The sequence below is a fragment of the Trichechus manatus genome, unplaced genomic scaffold, assembly GCF_000243295.1.
Source record: "Trichechus manatus latirostris isolate Lorelei unplaced genomic scaffold, TriManLat1.0 scaffold00062, whole genome shotgun sequence".
Taxonomy (NCBI): domain Eukaryota; kingdom Metazoa; phylum Chordata; class Mammalia; order Sirenia; family Trichechidae; genus Trichechus; species Trichechus manatus.
The window spans coordinates 13,556,165-13,573,145 of record NW_004443998.1 but is presented as its reverse complement, the minus strand read 5'-3'; the positions used below and the strand labels follow the sequence as shown (position 1 = coordinate 13,573,145).

Here is a 16,981-nt window from a genome sequence, read left to right as displayed (position 1 = left end):
CTTTTGCCTTAGCCTTGGCAGATGGCTCCTGAATTGGAAGTACATTTTTGACACACTGACTCTGAGGGAGCAGGAAGTATAATACCCTGTTCACACATACACACCTTTTATCTTGGTTTCATCAAAACAAAGTCTGAAGTTGCCAAAATAATGATCTGCTAGGAAATTGGGGGAACTAAAGGGGGAACCAAGTGAAAAATAAATATGAAAGAAAAGAATAAATTTAGAAAATAAGATAGTATTAGCTCCAAATTTAGTTAACATCAAGCCAAACATAAATCTGGCTGGCAAATCCCGTGGGGCTCCCAGCCTCCTGACTCTTGTCATCACGTCATCAACACCGACATTGAAGGCTGAAGGATAAACGCCAGCCAGTCAAGGAAACTCAAACTGATGTGGGTCTGGTTTCATATCGGGGCCAATCAAGTAGAATCATTAACTCTTGCCCTCAGAAGTGGCCTCTAGGCTGAGATTTGCTGCACTTCCATTCTACAGGCCTTCTGGATTTCTCCAATCCTGCGATAATGCCTGGGGCCAACCACGTGTGAGCGACTGCGTCTGCTCCACGGCACACACTGTTATGCGTCACTCTCTCTGTTCTTTCCACTATACCAGTGGTTCCTAAGCTTCAGTGTGCATCAGAATCACGTGGAGGGCTTGTTAAAACACAGACTGCTACGTCCCAAAATCAGAGTTTGCTATTCGGCAGGTCTCAGGTGGGGCCTGGGAATTTTTATTTCTAACTAGTTCTCACCAGATGCTGGTAGTCTAGGGTCGACACTTTGAGAAAAGTTGTACTACATCATGGGAAAACAGCAGGAGAATCATCAAGTCTAGAATCAGTCAAACTGGGTTGGAGGCCAAATTTGATACTTCCTAACTATTGTACCCTGGGGCAAGTTTTTCTAACCCATAAAAAGAAAAAAGTAGTATCTACCTCATATGATTCATATAATGAATCAACAGCATATCACATATAAAGTCCCTAACACAGTGCCTCCCACATAAGAAACATTCTACCGTCCCCCGTCTGAACCTTACAGATCCCCTCATTAGATTTCAGAATGATTTTGCCCTGATTTTTATGTTACTTCAACAGTGTCTCCTGTAAGAACAGAGTATACTTCTATCCTAGTATCGTTGTCATCTCTCCTGTACTAAACAGCTAGTCATTAACACTAGATCTCTTTTCTGCAGTTCAGCCTCTTCGTAGCTGTTCTATAGTAACATCTCTCCCTGGTCTTCCAGTGGTTATATAGTGATTCCTGTCTTTTTTCTATACTACATATTAGACCATCTCCATTTCTCCCCATAAAAAGGAATCTTTATCCCTTTTTTACCCAAGTTCCCAAGTTCTTTTTTTTTTTTCTTTCTGGGATGCCTCCTATTCTCCTACCTGCTGAAAAGACCCAGCTGACAGAATCTCTTTTCTTAAAAAAAAAAAGGCAAACACATTTCACAGCTCAGTTTACTAGTCCTACCAAGTTCCCCAGGTTTCTTCGATGATTTCTTATGTGAAATGAGTTCCTGTATGTGGCCCTTTGCCTTGGTTCTTCGGAAAAACAGCTTGAGAGATTTTTCCCCTAAGTCCTGAGGAGTTACCTGTGCCCTAGTTTTGCACCCCAGAAAGGTTGTAACTTTTCTCCACGTTGATTGATATTTCCTGGGTGAGCTGTAAACAACTTGGTTTTGATACTTGTCTGGTCCTGGGCTGCAGCTTGACCTGGGATTGTTATGCAACTTGCAGCAACTGGTCAACAGAATATGCAAATAAGATGAGTTGTAGCCTACTATGCAAATGAAGTGTCTGTGGTCTACTGAGAGAGGATTGGTCAGTTTGTGGTCCTGGTGGGAGTGTCATATCTTGAAATTGACAAGACGTGTAAATTTAAGCAGCCAGCCCCACAGAGGTCTTTGAGACAGAAAGAAGCAGGAAGAGAGGCAGCAAGAAGCAGAAGGGAAAAAGAAGACGGAGAGAGAGAGAGAGACAGGAGGCAAGGAAACTCTTAAAAGAGCTGTAACACAGTCAAGGGCTATAATACTGGAGACAGCAAGAGGCCCAGAAAGGACCCAGGGGCAAAGGAGCCTGTCCTGAGGGGGCCGAGAGGTTCCTGTCCTGAGGGGACCGAGAGGAAGCCTGCATGGTCAAGAGGATCTGAGAGAGATGTCTTGCACTGAAGAAAGGAGACTTTGCCTACATGCTTCCTGATCCTGATTCAGAGCTGTAGCCTACTGATTCTGATTCCAAGTTGTACCCTGTTCCTTAATAAACCACTTAACTGTAAGTATGGTCTGTGAGTTTTGTGTGGCCATTGCAATGGATTCTCAAACCCAGAGGAGAAGTAGAGAGTGCCGTGGGAGGGATGGTTGCTGCAGAATTGGTAAAAAGGTTGGAGAGCAGAGGTATGTCTGACCTCCACCTCATGGGGATCAACCTTGGGTTGATCTTGATTTGCATTATGTACCCTAAAGTTAGACATGTACTATCACTGCTCCACCTCCTCCTCCTCCTCCGCAAATTTTATATTTTCAAAGAGGTACTCCCCTGGAGATAAGTCTTCCAAAACCCTTTTACACTTTTACAATGCTACCAATTTCCTCTAAAACAAACAAACAAAAAAAAGGAAAAGCAACTTTCAACAATGGGACACAAAAGGCATCCCCTTCACAGTCATGTTTCCAATTCTACGTACACAGACACACTATGGCAGACAAACACATCACAGATAGAAATCTTCAAAGTAAGTGGGAAAAAAATACTGCCAAATATTAGATACACTGTGCTTGTATGTGACCCCCCCAAAAAATGTGTATGTATACGTATGTGTACATGTGTATATATATGTATATATAAAACTAAAAACTCGCTGCTGTCCAGTTGATGCTGACTCATAGCGACCCTATAAGGACATAAGGACAGAGTAGAACTGTCCCACAGGGTTTCCAAGGAGCGGCTGGGGGATTCGAACTGCTGGCCTTTTTTGGTTAGCAGTTGAGCTCTTAACCACTGCGCCACTAGGGCTGTATACACACACACACACACACACACACACACACACACACACACACACGTAAACATTTTTCTGTTGTTTTATAGACCATGTTTATACAAAGCAATAGCAAATATCCAGAAATTGTTGTCTGAGCAGCAGGGTATTAATAAAGCCAAAAGGTGTCTTTTAAAAAAGCCACTGTATATAAACTGACAGCAATTACGCAACCAGACTTTATCTTCCTTGTGTGGATTACAGACTTTGTTGTTGTTGTTGTTATGAAAAATGTACTTAAAGGACATATTCTAACATTACCATGAATTAAAAGAATACCATACCTTCACAGTATAATTGAAGTATTTGGCAGAGTTCATAAATCGATGGAATCCATCACTTTCTTTTGTTGCTACAGTTATGACTAATAATTTATCTGCAAAGACAGAATAAAATAACATGAAATGGTTTACCAAGAGGTTAAATGCTAGCACTTTACAATTCACTATAGTAATTAGAAAAACCAAACCCACTGGTGTCAAATAGATTCCGACTCAGAGCAACCCTACAGAAAAGAGTAGAGCTGCCCCATAGGGTTTCCAATCAGTGGCTGGTGGATTCGAACCGCCAAACCTTTTGGTTAACAGCCAAAGCTCTTAACCTCTGCACCACCAGTAGAGACCTCATTAAGTTCACAGGAATGCTTTGGTTTGTTAATCTACGTAAGACTAAACAAAGAGCTATTGGAAAAAACCAGGCAATTCACACTGGTTATGTTACGCCAAATGATAAACAGTCAAATGGTGATTATTCTAATGGTCGTTGTTGTGTTGTGTGTGCCCTAGAGTAACACTGCTCCATAGGGTTTCCTCGGCTGTGATCTTTACAGGAGCGGATGGCCAGGTCCTCTCTCCTGCAGGGCAGCTAGAGTGTTGGAGTCACTGACCTTTCCATTACCAGCCAAGTGCTTAACCACTGTGGCACCAGGGTCCTTTTCTATTGGTAAGAAAGTACATTAACGCTTTAAAAATAGCATGTTCTCAACAGAATATTTAACACTAAAAGAAAAAAAAACTTCCATTAAATACACGATATTTTTTTTAAATGTTGAGACTCTCCTAGATATTATTTAATCAACCGGCTTCATGGTCACCTATAAATCATCCTTGTTTTATCACCTGCATCAATGACGTTCTGAAGCAAATTACATTCACAAAACACTAATGCGGGCAAAAAGAAGAGATCCAAACTTGAGACTGACCTTAATTTTTTAAAATAAATTATGATGAATTGGGAGCAGACATTTAGAAACAGAAATGTAATTTTTTCCTACTATTTTGTGAATTTTTGCAAATGAAAAGTCTTAAAAGCCATAACATTTAAATCACCTTAAGTATTTTTCAGAAAAGAATAAATAGGAACCAAAGTTGACTCCACAGCAACATGCTTTATGGACTAAGAGGGAGTCGCTGGGTGGTGCAGAAGGCTAACATGCTCAGCTGTCAACTGAAAGGTTGGAGGTTCGAGCCCATCTAGAGGCACTTCAGAAGAAAGGCTTGCTGATCTACTTCCAAAAAACCAGCCACTGAAAAGCTATGGAGCACAGGTTTACTCTGACACACAGGAAGTTTCCATGAGTCAGAATCAACTCCATGGCAACTGGTGGTGGTGGATGGACTAAGAAAACAAACCTAACATACTTTCAATATTCTGGGCATTGGTTCTTACTTAGCAAAAGAAAATATTCAGAAGGAGTTCAGCGCCTCCTAAGCAACAGACAATCACTGGAAATAAAATTAATGCACTATAGGAATTAGTTAAAAACAATTTTATAGGAACAAAGGAAATACTACATCAAATTTTGAAAATAAAACAATTAAATATAAATAAGTACAATACACACAAAGAAGTAAATAAATTCATTAGCTAAAAAAAAAAAGGAAAACATTTCCATGAAGATAAATATCAACATTCTTAGACTTTTCAAGAAAGAAGCATTTCTTACATTTTCATTATAACGAATCAATACTCCAGGAGAAATAAAAGTTATTTCCATTAAAGTTGTCAAGTCCCACCATGCTTTCAGGGGACATCTATGTCAACTGGCATAACAAAGCTTATTAAGAAAATGTTCTGCATCCTACTTTAGTGAGTGGCGTCTGGGGTCTTAAAAGCTTGCAAGTGGCCATCTAAGATGCATCAATTGGTCCCAAACCACGTGGAGTAAAGGAGAATGAAGAACACCAAAGACACAAGGAAAGTATTAACCCATGGGACAGAATGGGCCACATAAACCAGAGACTTCATCAGCCTGAGACCAGAAGAATTAGATGGTGCCTGGCTACCACCAATGAACGTCCTGACAGGGAACACAACACTGGGTCCCTGATGGAACAGTAGAACGATGGGATGCAGAACTCAAATTCTAGTAAGAAGACCAAACTTAATGGTCTGACTGAGACTGGAGGTGCCCCGGAAAGCATGGCCCCTGGACTCTCTATCACCCCAGAACTAAAACAATTTCCGAGGCCAACTCTTCAGACAGGGATTGGACTGGACTGGGGGACATAAAGTGATACTTGTGAAGAATGTGCCTCTTAGTCAAGTAGATACAAGAGACCAAAGGGGCGGCTTTTGTCCAGAAGTGAGATGGGAAGGCAGAGAGAGTTAGGAGCTGGTTGAATGTTCATGGGGAATTAGGGACAGAGGGGAGGAGTGTGCTGTTGCAGAATGGGGTGAGCGGTTGGGGTCTCATAACAATGTATGTTAAAAAAAAAATTCTGTATGGGAGACTAACTTGAAATGTAAACTTCATTTAATTACAACAATAAAAAAAAAAGTTGTCAAGTCCCAGGTAAATATACTTGTAAGTATTTTATCAATTAGCTTACTCTTTCTTTAAAACAAAATTTCATTTATAAAGTTCCAAACAGGGCTTAACTGATTAAGACAATTTCATGTTACATTCATAAATTTCAAAATAGAAAATAACAGATTTCATTTTGAAAAAGTAAAGAGCACACCTTTTTAAGACTCTTTTCTCTGTAATAAAATGAGTGTATTTAAAGAAAACTTTCATTCTGAAATTTTTTTTTCTTATATAAATCATAAGAATTGGCTACTAGTATAGATTTTGACTAGACAGATTTTTACACTTACCATTTCTGGTATAAAATTAACAGAAAGAATGTCATCATCTCTAATAGGGAAAGTAATGTTGGCCAGACCTTCCAGTAGACAGAAATGTTACCCAATCCAATGACTCAGAGGCCAAGCTTAAAAATATGTAGTGTCACCATGTCTCATAATCATATGCCAAATAAGGACTCCTGTTATTTCCCAGTGGCCCAGTGGTTAAGAATTCAGCTGCTAACCAAAAGGCCAGCAGTTTGAATCCACCAGCTGCTCCTCAGAAACCCTGCGGGGCAATTCTACTCTGTCCTATAGGGTCATTATGAGTTCAGAATAGACTCTGTGGCAACGGATTTGATTTTTTTGTTGTTGTTGTTGTTTCCCAGTACTACTGCTAATTATAAAACACAAAAACCAAATGATAAATATGTGATTTTGCTAAAGAAGGTTATGTTTTACAACATTACCATATTTTTATACAAATAACGCGTATGCTATCCTTTTTTTCATCCATTTCCTTCCCCCTCGAGGTATTTTAGTAAGTGCATTATGCCATTTTTTTACATGCTATTTAAAAAAATAAATCAGCATAGCGTGAGTACCAAAAATACCTTGCAGGGGGAGGGCACAGTTGGCAAAAAAAAAAGTGTAACACATGCATTATTTGCGTAAAAACACGGTACAAATAAACATCTGTTTCCTTTTACCATTATTCAACTATCATGACCGTGATAAGAAATAAGCCTTACTCAATAAGGAAAAAAAAAATGTTGACATGTACTACTCACAAGCTTTTACCAACCAACTCAGGAGAGTTCAACTTTCTTGCCATTTTTAAAGTATTCTTGATAAAAAATTTAACTTGAACATGATTTATATTTTAAGTCTCGCTACATGTTCACCCTACGTGTTTACTAGAAAGAAATGGACAAAAGAAGATGATAGATGAGAGGAAAGAGGTATACTCAATAAAATCCAGAACATGAGAAATTCTACAGGACAAATGACCTATAAAATCAATGGCAAGGGGTAAAAAAAGGAAAGAGAAATTGTCATAATACATGAACTGAATTAAGAGACAATTCAACCAAATCTAAATCACAGACTTTAGTTATGTCTTGATTTGAAAAACTAACTCCAAAAAGACACTTATGAGAAAATTAGGGGAATCTGAAGGCTGATTAGATGTTTGTTAATATTAAGAAATTATTATTATTTTAGCATGATAATGGAATGAATACATTTTTGAAAAATTCCTTACAACTTAGAGACCTGCTGAAATATTTACCCATAAAATTAATATAATGTCTGAGATTTGTTTTAAAGATATTTGGGGTAGGTGGAAGGCACTGGAGGAAGAGGATAAAGATTAAACAAGACTGGCCATATGTTGATGACTGCTGACACTAGATTAGTTTTGGAAATGTTTGAAAATTCTTATAATAAAAAAAATTAAGAGTTCAACTTCCATGAAAAATCCATAATCTTCAGTCAGAAGAACAGAAAAATATCTGATTCAAATCTTTTTTTAACACTATTAATCATCTAAGTAAAAGGGAAAATGAAATACACCTTTTCCTCACTTATCAACTACCTCATTATCCAACATTTCACATTCACAGCAAAAGTAAAAAATCTACTATGTGACTATTTTGCGCATTAACAATGTACGTCTGGCAGTAACGAACGCCGAGGTGCAAGGTGAGAGAATAACACTGGCTCTGATGGTTAAGGTTATGTGTCAGCGTGGCTGGGCCATGATTCTCAGTGGTTTGGCAGTTATGTAATGATGTAACTTGGCAGTTAAGTAACGATATAGTCACCCTCCATTTTGTGATCTGATGTGGTCATCCTCCATTTGCACATAAGACCGATTTCGCGTAAGACTTGGTCTCTGGAACCTAACCATGTCAATAAGTGAGGAGAGGGTGTACACAGAAACAGCAGAATTTTTTAACCAAATAATGTTCATCTGAATTAACTATAATCAGTACCTTACCCAATTTGCCTTCCACAACCAGAAAGAAAAAGTGAGATAATGAAGTAAATGGGCTTCAAGAGTAAGCACCCATCAACCACTATCTCCACCTATCTATAACGGTAATGGCTACCTCATTGTCTTCTGGGTTTCAGCAAGATACCTGGCACCATGGTGTCAAAGAACAGGCAAATGGTAGTTCAACTATTCTCAAATGTAACCTCTATAGCCACTGTCTGATCCCATTAGAAAAGAGATCAATGTGCTTTGCATGAGTAAGAGGCATATAGTGGATCTATACAGGACGGTATATTTGTACAACCATACATCAAATGAAACTACCATTATGGTAAAAAAAATTTTTTTAATTACTTAAAACCATTTATAATCATTGTTACATAATCCCCCAAAATGCCTGGCACTATAGCAAGATTTAATAAATATTTGTTAGGTGACTAAATATTAGCTCTCTACTAATATTCACACGCGTATCAGAATTTCTCCAAAAATCGTGAAGTCAGTTTCTCTAGAGAGGCTAAAACATGTTTTGTTCTCCCTTATTAATACACGTATAGTTCTGGGAGGAAAAAAAATGCATCGTTAAAGAGCCATTTTTTCCTTCTAAATAGTGGTTGGTATCAGAGCTGAGCCAAATTTATCAGTTTTCAGTGGTGGCCAAATTTTTCTTTTCACAAACAAACTGCAGGGGTAAAAAACAAGCAAACAGATTTAAAACAGAAAGTCACTTGCTATATATTGACGCCAAATGCCAAACAGCATATGAAAAAACTATCTGAAAGCCATTCTCTTAATGACTGGAATCATGTTAACAAACTCAGCACTAGCCCAGCTGCCTTTGATCCCACCACAAGGGGTGATCTCTCTTTCCAAGGAATTTTCTCTTCACACAGCCAAACCAGTCTTTAAATTGGCAAAAATCAAGAAAAATCACTGGGCCACAGAAGGAGCTCTGCGTACACTGTTCTCACTCTGCAGCTAACTCATTTTATGACTGGACATGACTTTCATCTGTGAAAATCAGTGGTTCTCAGCTTTCTACCTAAGGAATGTATTTCCCTAGTAACAGTTAGCATAGCGCAGTGGTCAGGGAACTTTGGGTGCAAAGGGCCAAACAGTAAATATTTTAGGCTTTGTGAGCCACATACGGTCTTTGTCACGTTTCTCTTTTCTCTTCTTTTACAATCCTTTACAAATGTAAAAAGCATTTTTACCTCACAGGCAGGCTGTAGAAAAATAGCCATGGGCTGGATCTGGCCTGAGAGTTGTAGACAGTATGGTTAGCCATATGGATCTGAAGAATACCTGGGTAAAAATCCCCGCTCTACTGTATATTATTTGTTTGACACTGGTCAGTTACTTAAATTCTGTGCCTCGTCTGTTTCTCACCTATAATATATTTGTAATAATAGTAACGATTTCATTGGTTTGCTGTGAGGGATAAATGAGTTAACATATGAAAAATGGCTGACACACTATGAGTCCTACATATATGTTAGATATTGTTGGTTCTGTTAGGTGTTGTCAAGTCACTTCCCACTCATAGGGACCCTATGTACAACAGAAGGAAACACTGCCCAGTCCTGCGCCATCCTCACACTTGTTGCTATGTTTGAGGCCATTGTTGCAGCCACTGTGTCAATCCATCTCATTGAGGGTCTTCCTCTTTTTCACTGACCCTCTACTTTACCAAGTATGATGTCCTTCTCCAAGGACAGGTCCCTCCTGATAACATGTCTAAAGTATATGAAACGACGTCTCGCCATCCTTGCTTCCAAGGGGCACTCTGGCTGTAGTTCTTCCAAAACAGACCTGTTCATTCTTCTGGCGGTCCATGGTATATTCAACATTCTTTGCCATCACGATAATTCGAAGACATCAATTCTTCTCCAATCTCTTTATTCACTGCCCAGCTTTCACACAAATAATGAGGCAACTGAAAATATCATGGAATGGGTCAGGCGTACCTCAGTCCTCATAGTTACATTTCTGATTTTCAACACTTCAAAGAATTTAGATACTATCTTCTTATTATTATTTCTATTCAACAAATGCATCGGTTGTAGCTGATGAGCAAATATCAAGCAAGCTATAGCCCCATCTCTTTTTCTATCAGTTACACACAGAGTTATACACTCTGAACTCCAAGATTTCATGATTCTAATAATTTTTTTAAAAATTTACGTAAAAACAGTTGGACTTAAACCTGTTCATTCAAATAATTTAGCAAGTAACTATAGATACCCCGTCTCAAATCTCTGCATTTCTCTCCATCAGCAAGCAAGCTATAACTCTAATCCAAGTTACCATCATAAATAATCCAGGCGTCTGCAACAGTCTTCTAAAACCACCCCGCCTGCTCCAATCATCTCTCTACTAAGCAGCCAGAGTGATCTTTTAAAAACATTTAAGTATCTGTTCATGTCATCTCATTGCTAAACACCTTAAATGGCTTTCCATTTCTCTTAGGATAGTGGCCACACTCCAATACAATGATGTGGTCCTTGACTACCTCTCTCCTCTCCAACCTTGTCCACTATCCCTCCCTCTTTGCTCTCTGCTCCAACCACACTGGCCTTTTTTGCTTCTCTAACAGTGCCTGCTCCCTCATCAGAAAAGAACTTATGCAAGACCATTATCTAACGCCCCTCCCTGATCTCCTGATGTAGCCACTGCCTGCTCATACTTGAGATTCTCATGCATATATACGTCATTTCTTCGGGGAGACCTCCCCTCACCTATTAGGGAAGTACCCATTCTATATTTTCACTGCATTCTCTATCTTTTCCTCAGAGCACTTACCACAAACTGCAATTATATATTAATTTGCAAGGATATTATTTGAGATTAAAGTTTCTCTCCCCAACTAGACTATAAATTCCAGAAGGGCAGGAAGTCCTTTTGCTCACCTCTAGGGGCCACCACAGTATTTAGGACGTGTTCTTGTTTGTTGTTAGTTGCTGTCGAGTTGATTTCGACTCATGGAGACCCCAGGTATGTCAGAGGAGAACAGCTCCATGGGTTGTGACCTTTCAGCAGTAACTCTCTGGGGCTGTTTTCGAGGCACCTCTGAGTGGGTTCAAACTGCCTACCTTTCAGTTGGTAGTTCAGCACTTAACTGTCTGTGCCACCCAGGGACTCTGTACTTGTTGCCATTGAGTCGATTCCGACTCATAGCGACCCTATAGGACAGAGCAGAACTGCCCCACAGGGTTTCCAAGCAGCAGCTAGTGGATTCGAACTGTTGACCTTTTGGTTAGCAGCTGAGCTCTTAATCACTGTGCCACCAGGGCTCCAGGGACAGACAGACACACACACACACAGTAGGTTCCAAACATTTGTTGAATTAGTAGACGCAGGGACTAGTCACTCAAGGATAAGTTCAGGATTTATACTATATAAATTAGGGTGTGTGGGTGTCTGTGTAAAATAATGTGTCTTCAACAAAATCCTTGTTAAAATACCATTATTATCTTCAATTCACAGATGAAGACAGTAAGTTTCAAATGGGTTAAACAACTTAGCCAAAGTCACCCAACAAATTACTAGCAGAGTGAGGAACAGAACACGTCAGAGTTATTCCTCAAAGTCCATTTCTTTCCAATATTTCACGTGCCCTCAATTGGTGCTGAGAGATCAGAGGCTGGGAGCAAATCTTGAGTTTTATTATGTCTGCAGAAAAAAAGTAACATAACAGGCCTGAGATTTTTCTATCCTCAAAAATACCTGCTTGCGAGGTTGGCCCTTCGCTAGCATCTGGGAACTTGAGTTTTAAGAAAGATAAGAATGGTAACAATGCAACACTGTGCCTAAGTTTTTGTACAAACACCTGCTTTCCTTTTAGGAGTCTGGAATTCAGGTACATAGTATGAAAGGGTACCGACATGACTAAACCAAAACCAAACCAAACCTACTGCCATCGAGTCGATTCTGGCGCATAGTGACCCTACAGGACAGAGTAGAACTGCCCATGGGGTTTCCAAGGCTATAATCTTTACAGAAGCAGACTGCCACATCTTTCTCCTGCAGAGCCGCTAGTGGGTTCAAACCACCAACCTTTGGTTAGCAGCTGTGTGCTTAACCACTGCGCCACCAGTTCTCCATCCTACATGACTGGCCCCCAGTAAAAACTCTGGGCACTGAGTCTCTAATGAGCTTCCGTGGTAGACAATGTGTGTTGTCACAACTTGTCACTGGGGAAACTAAGTACATCCCGTGTGACCACTTGAGTTGGAATCGACTTAACAACAATGGCTTTGGTTTGGTTTTTTGTTTTTTGTTTTTTTTTGTGGGTGTGACCACTGACTGGGAAAGGACTGTTGGAAGCTTATGCCTGGTTTAATCCAGACTTTGCTCCATGCACCTTTTTCCTTTGTTGATTTTGCTTTGTATCCCTTCACTGTAACAATTAATAGCCATGAGTACAATTATATGCTGAGTCCTGTGAGTCTTCCTAGCAAGTCATCAAACCTTGGGGTGGTTTTGGGGATTCCCAACTCATTATGCTTTTAACTACAGGCAGCAAGTTTTCATTGGAAAAAGGCACTGTGGGCCTATGTGCCAGATACATGGCTGGGTGCTAGGTTCTGGGCTCAGAGGCCAGGCTAGAGATAGTCAGAAAAGACTCCATATAGACTCCTAAAAAGAAACACTTGGTATCCAAGGTGATCATGCCTTGCTCCTCCACTGCCTGAGAGTCCATCTTAAAGTAAACTGAGATGTTAGGGACAGGCTAGCAAAGCCCACTTCTTTCACAGAGGAGAAAACCCATAGCTGTCGAGTTGATTCCAACTCATAGGGAGCCTACAGGATAGAGAAGAACTGCCCCAGAGGGTTTCCAAGGAGCAGCTGGTGGATTTGAACTGCCAACTTTCTGGCTGGTAGCTGAGCTCTTAACCACTGCACAACCAGGGCTCCATAGAGAGGAGGATAGCAAGGTCTAAAGAGAAAACAAGACTTGTCCAGGATCTTGGAGACAGGTAGTAATCAATCTAGGACTAGAACTCAGGATTCCTGAGTCCTGAAGACAAGGTCTTCCTAGGCCTTATTGCACAATTTTGTTGTTTTCCTGAGTATTGAGTCAATACTCAATGACACTATGACAAATAAACTGACGTACAGTCTAGGTGGCAAGGGGACAAATTTTATTTTGTGGAATTACTGAAAGAAATTCAAGAAAAAATCCCTTAAGAGCAATTCATGCTACAACTTCAATGAGGAAAAAGCCTAAAAAGGATGTGTCCAAGAGACAGCAGCGGGTTTCCTATTACTTTCACAGGAAAAGAGAAACAAAAAGGAACACATGGGGGGAAAAAAATCTCCTGACCATGAATGATATATATGGGACATTATTACACTAATGCTATATACAGGACAACTTTAGCAATGCCTGGGGCTTCACTGCCCACTCTGGACAGTGCACAGACATACAGCAAACCAGATGTGCTGAGAGGTGGGGAGGGATGGGGTATATAGGGTGTCTGTGACTGAGGGAGTTCCTAGTATATGGGACTTTAGCTTTAAAACCAGGAAAGTCTCAGGCAAACCAGGACTATTGATCACTCTTAAGTACGTACAGTGGCTAGAGAGGGAGAGTGTTATCAGTTATGTTTCAAAAGGCTGGATGACAAATGGCCCTGGGTAAGGACAGCATTAAGGTTAAAGCCTTCTAGGATTGGAAGATCAACACCAGAGAGAAAGTGGAGCAGGACCAGATGAAAGACCTCCAAGGGGCCCTAAGCACCTAAAAGATCACAGTGCACTGACACCACCCACCCCTCTCATAAATAATTCAAACCATATTCTACTTTATAAAAATGTTTCCTCAAATAAAAACAAATTTATACAAATTTGCTGTACAAACAAATTAAGCGTTTTTTTGTTAATTTTTACTTGAAGTGTTTTGATTTGCCATTTTGGTGCCCACCTTTTCTGGTGATCTATGCAAGTGGTCAGTTTGTCTACTGTGTAACCTAGTATTGAACAGAAAGAAGCCCTGGTAGAGCAATGGTTAAGCGCTAAGACGCTAACCAAAAGGTCTGCGGTTCAAACCCACCAGCAGTTCCACAAGAGAAAAGACCTGGAGATCTGCTCCTATAAAGATTAACAAACTTGTTGCCATTGGGTCGGACTGATAGCAACCCTAAAGAACAGAGTACAACCACCCTACAGGGTTACCAAGGCTGTAATCTTTACAAAAGTAGACTGCCACATCTTTCTCCCAGGGTGCGGCTGGTGAGTTCGAACCACCGACTTTCTGTTAGCAGCCGAGTGCTTAACCACTGCACCACCAGGGCTCCTTCTGAAAGTGTTACAGCCTGGGAAATCCTATGGGGCAGTTCTACTCTGTTCTATAGGGTTGCCATGCATCAGAATCAACTCAATGACACACAATTGCAATAGCTGCTTTTACAGTGCTCTGACAGCTTAGACATTTCTTACTAACATACAAATCAATGATTATATTGCAAAACACATGTAAAAACGAGTGTATTTGTAGTATATAAAACTTGAACAATTGTTAAACTAAGATTGGAATTTTTATAATAAGAAACTCATTTTTTCTAGGTATAAGGTACAATTTTAATATAAAAAAAGTAACACTGATCAAGAAAATTATGAGAAAACCTTCATATAACTTACAGTGGCAAAAGGAGGGAATAAGACAGGGCCAGAGCCATTTACTTAAAATTGTTGTTACCTCAGGACAGCCCGTCACCCAGCCCATTCCCTGAAGTTGTTTTTCTCCTCAGAATTTCTTTCAAAAGACACAGCCACCAGCAAGCCAGAATCAGCTGAAACAGGTCCTGCCCTCCATCTTGGCACTCCACATAACCTTTAGCTCATGAACTGCCCCATGCATGGTACATTCACCGCCCCCAGGTGGAGACATAACATGCTAATGAACAAAAATGGCTAATTTCCTCCTGCACAGGGAATCGAACCTGGGCCTTAGAAAATGCTTACTCATTCTAAAGTGCTCCACTCCTGCGCATGCACCATTTTGTATTCTCCAACTGATCCTGCTATATAAACCAGCTTCAGCAAGCTGCCTGAGAGCAGTTTGGAAGGCACTTAGCCCCGAGTGTCTCCTTGCTTGGCCAGTCAATGAAGTTGCCTTTCATCCTCCCCACAAAACAAAAATAAACAAATAAATACAGTGGTATGTTTGAATAAATACATATTTTCCTAATCTCAGAAGTATTTATGTATTTTTGAAGAGCATTAATATACACATGCACCATGCAGTTTATTCAATCTGTTAAGAAAAGCAAAGCAAAACTATTCAGAGGCCACAGCAGTAACTCTCTTCACTAACAACTCTTCCCACAGTCCGCACCTACGTAGCCTTCTGCCTCCCAACCACTATCCGTGCTCTGATCTTGAGAACACAACCTAAATACGTGAGAGAACAAGAACGAAGAGAGAGGACTCCTTCCTCCACACATCCATCCCTAATCCCTTCCCAGAAACATGGAGATAAAATGCAAGGACTAGATTGCAGCCAAAAACTATACACCGAGTTCCAGCAAATTCTTTCTGAAATTTAGAACGGGAAAGCAAAATTCAAATGCTGAGGGATGATCATGTGAATTAAGGACAAGGGGGTGGGGGGCCCAATCAGAGTGTGTGAAATCTGACTTAAATAACTGAAGAAAAAAAAAATGCCCAGTCCTTACCTGAATACAAGTTCAAAAATGAGCCAATTACTTTATAAAGTTATCAAAAAAAGGGGGGGGGAATATTAATAAGACAGGTGATGATCCCACTGTAATCTGTACAGCCTATGTGGGGAAAATTAAGCACACACCACTTTAAGGAGAATTTTGACAAACGTGGAGTTTGGTCAGCCTGGTTAGAGGTCTAGCGATCATACCACGTATGGAATAGTCAAGAAATTGAGAATTTTTCTACGAGGAAAAAAAAGAGGGTTCATCGCCTTTCCCCACCAAATTAACACATTTGAAGAGAGAAAAAAAAAATTAGATTTCCTCCGCATAGTGTTAGAGGCAAGAAATGGCTAGGGGTAGGGAATAGATTAATAGAGGGAAAGCAGATTTTGTGTCAATACAAACTGCAATTAAAAGTATCCAGTATGAATGGATTGTCATGAAAAAGCTGTATGTTTTCTATCTCTATAAATATTTAAACAGAGTATAGGACTGTTTTTCAGTATTTATAATTTGGAAAGTAATTCAGTCCCTTCAAATGTTAGGAATGTTCTAAAAATATGTAATTTTAATGTCAAAGATAAAAGGATCTGCTCCTTTCACAAAGAGTGAGGACTTTAATTTGTTGAATTCCAAGGGTTCAAATGTTGCAGCAACTTCCAAAAGAGGAAGGAGGTACCAGAAATGAGAACCTCTTTTGAGTGGGGTGATATAAGTCATTTGCTGGCCAAATGCTTTATCAAAGACTATAAATTGCCCGCCAGAAATCTGGTCCCAAGTTTGCGTAGTTTGGTGAAACAAATTTCATCTATTACTATCTATTACCTATTTCACCCAGGCACGAAACTATTTCCTGGATGCATACAGAGTTTCTCCATCTCCCTCTCTCCCTCCCTCCCTCTCTCTTTATCCCTTTCCCTCTGTCTTGAACAACCATATTTAATTAATCTTAGTTGCATCATATTAAAAATGAATGATTACCTCAAGGCTTACCACTGCTCCACAAAAACACAGCAAGCCATTAAGTATCCATTAACAAGATACGTATTTAAAGCAGATGTTCATAAAGTTTTCTTTCGGATGTACTCTAATCTTGGGAGTATAAATACATACTGGGGCAGGATGCTCCTGTGTGCTGTGTCAGGCTGTACCTGAAAGAGTCAGCAGTGCATTCAGGGAACAGTTTCGGCAGTAGC

The 16,981-nt window shown here is 39.9% G+C and overlaps 1 protein-coding gene across 2 annotated transcripts in view; it reads right to left on the bottom strand.

The window, feature by feature from the left end:
• PLOD2 (procollagen-lysine,2-oxoglutarate 5-dioxygenase 2) overlaps positions 1-16,981 on the bottom strand; it is a 100,987-nt gene that overhangs the window by 59,011 nt on the left and 24,995 nt on the right. For both annotated transcript variants that reach the window (XM_004379209.2, XM_004379210.2), the window contains exon 2: positions 3,332-3,423. In XM_004379209.2, coding sequence (XP_004379266.1) covers positions 3,332-3,423 — 92 coding nt within the window. The remainder of the gene's footprint in view (positions 1-3,331; positions 3,424-16,981) is intronic.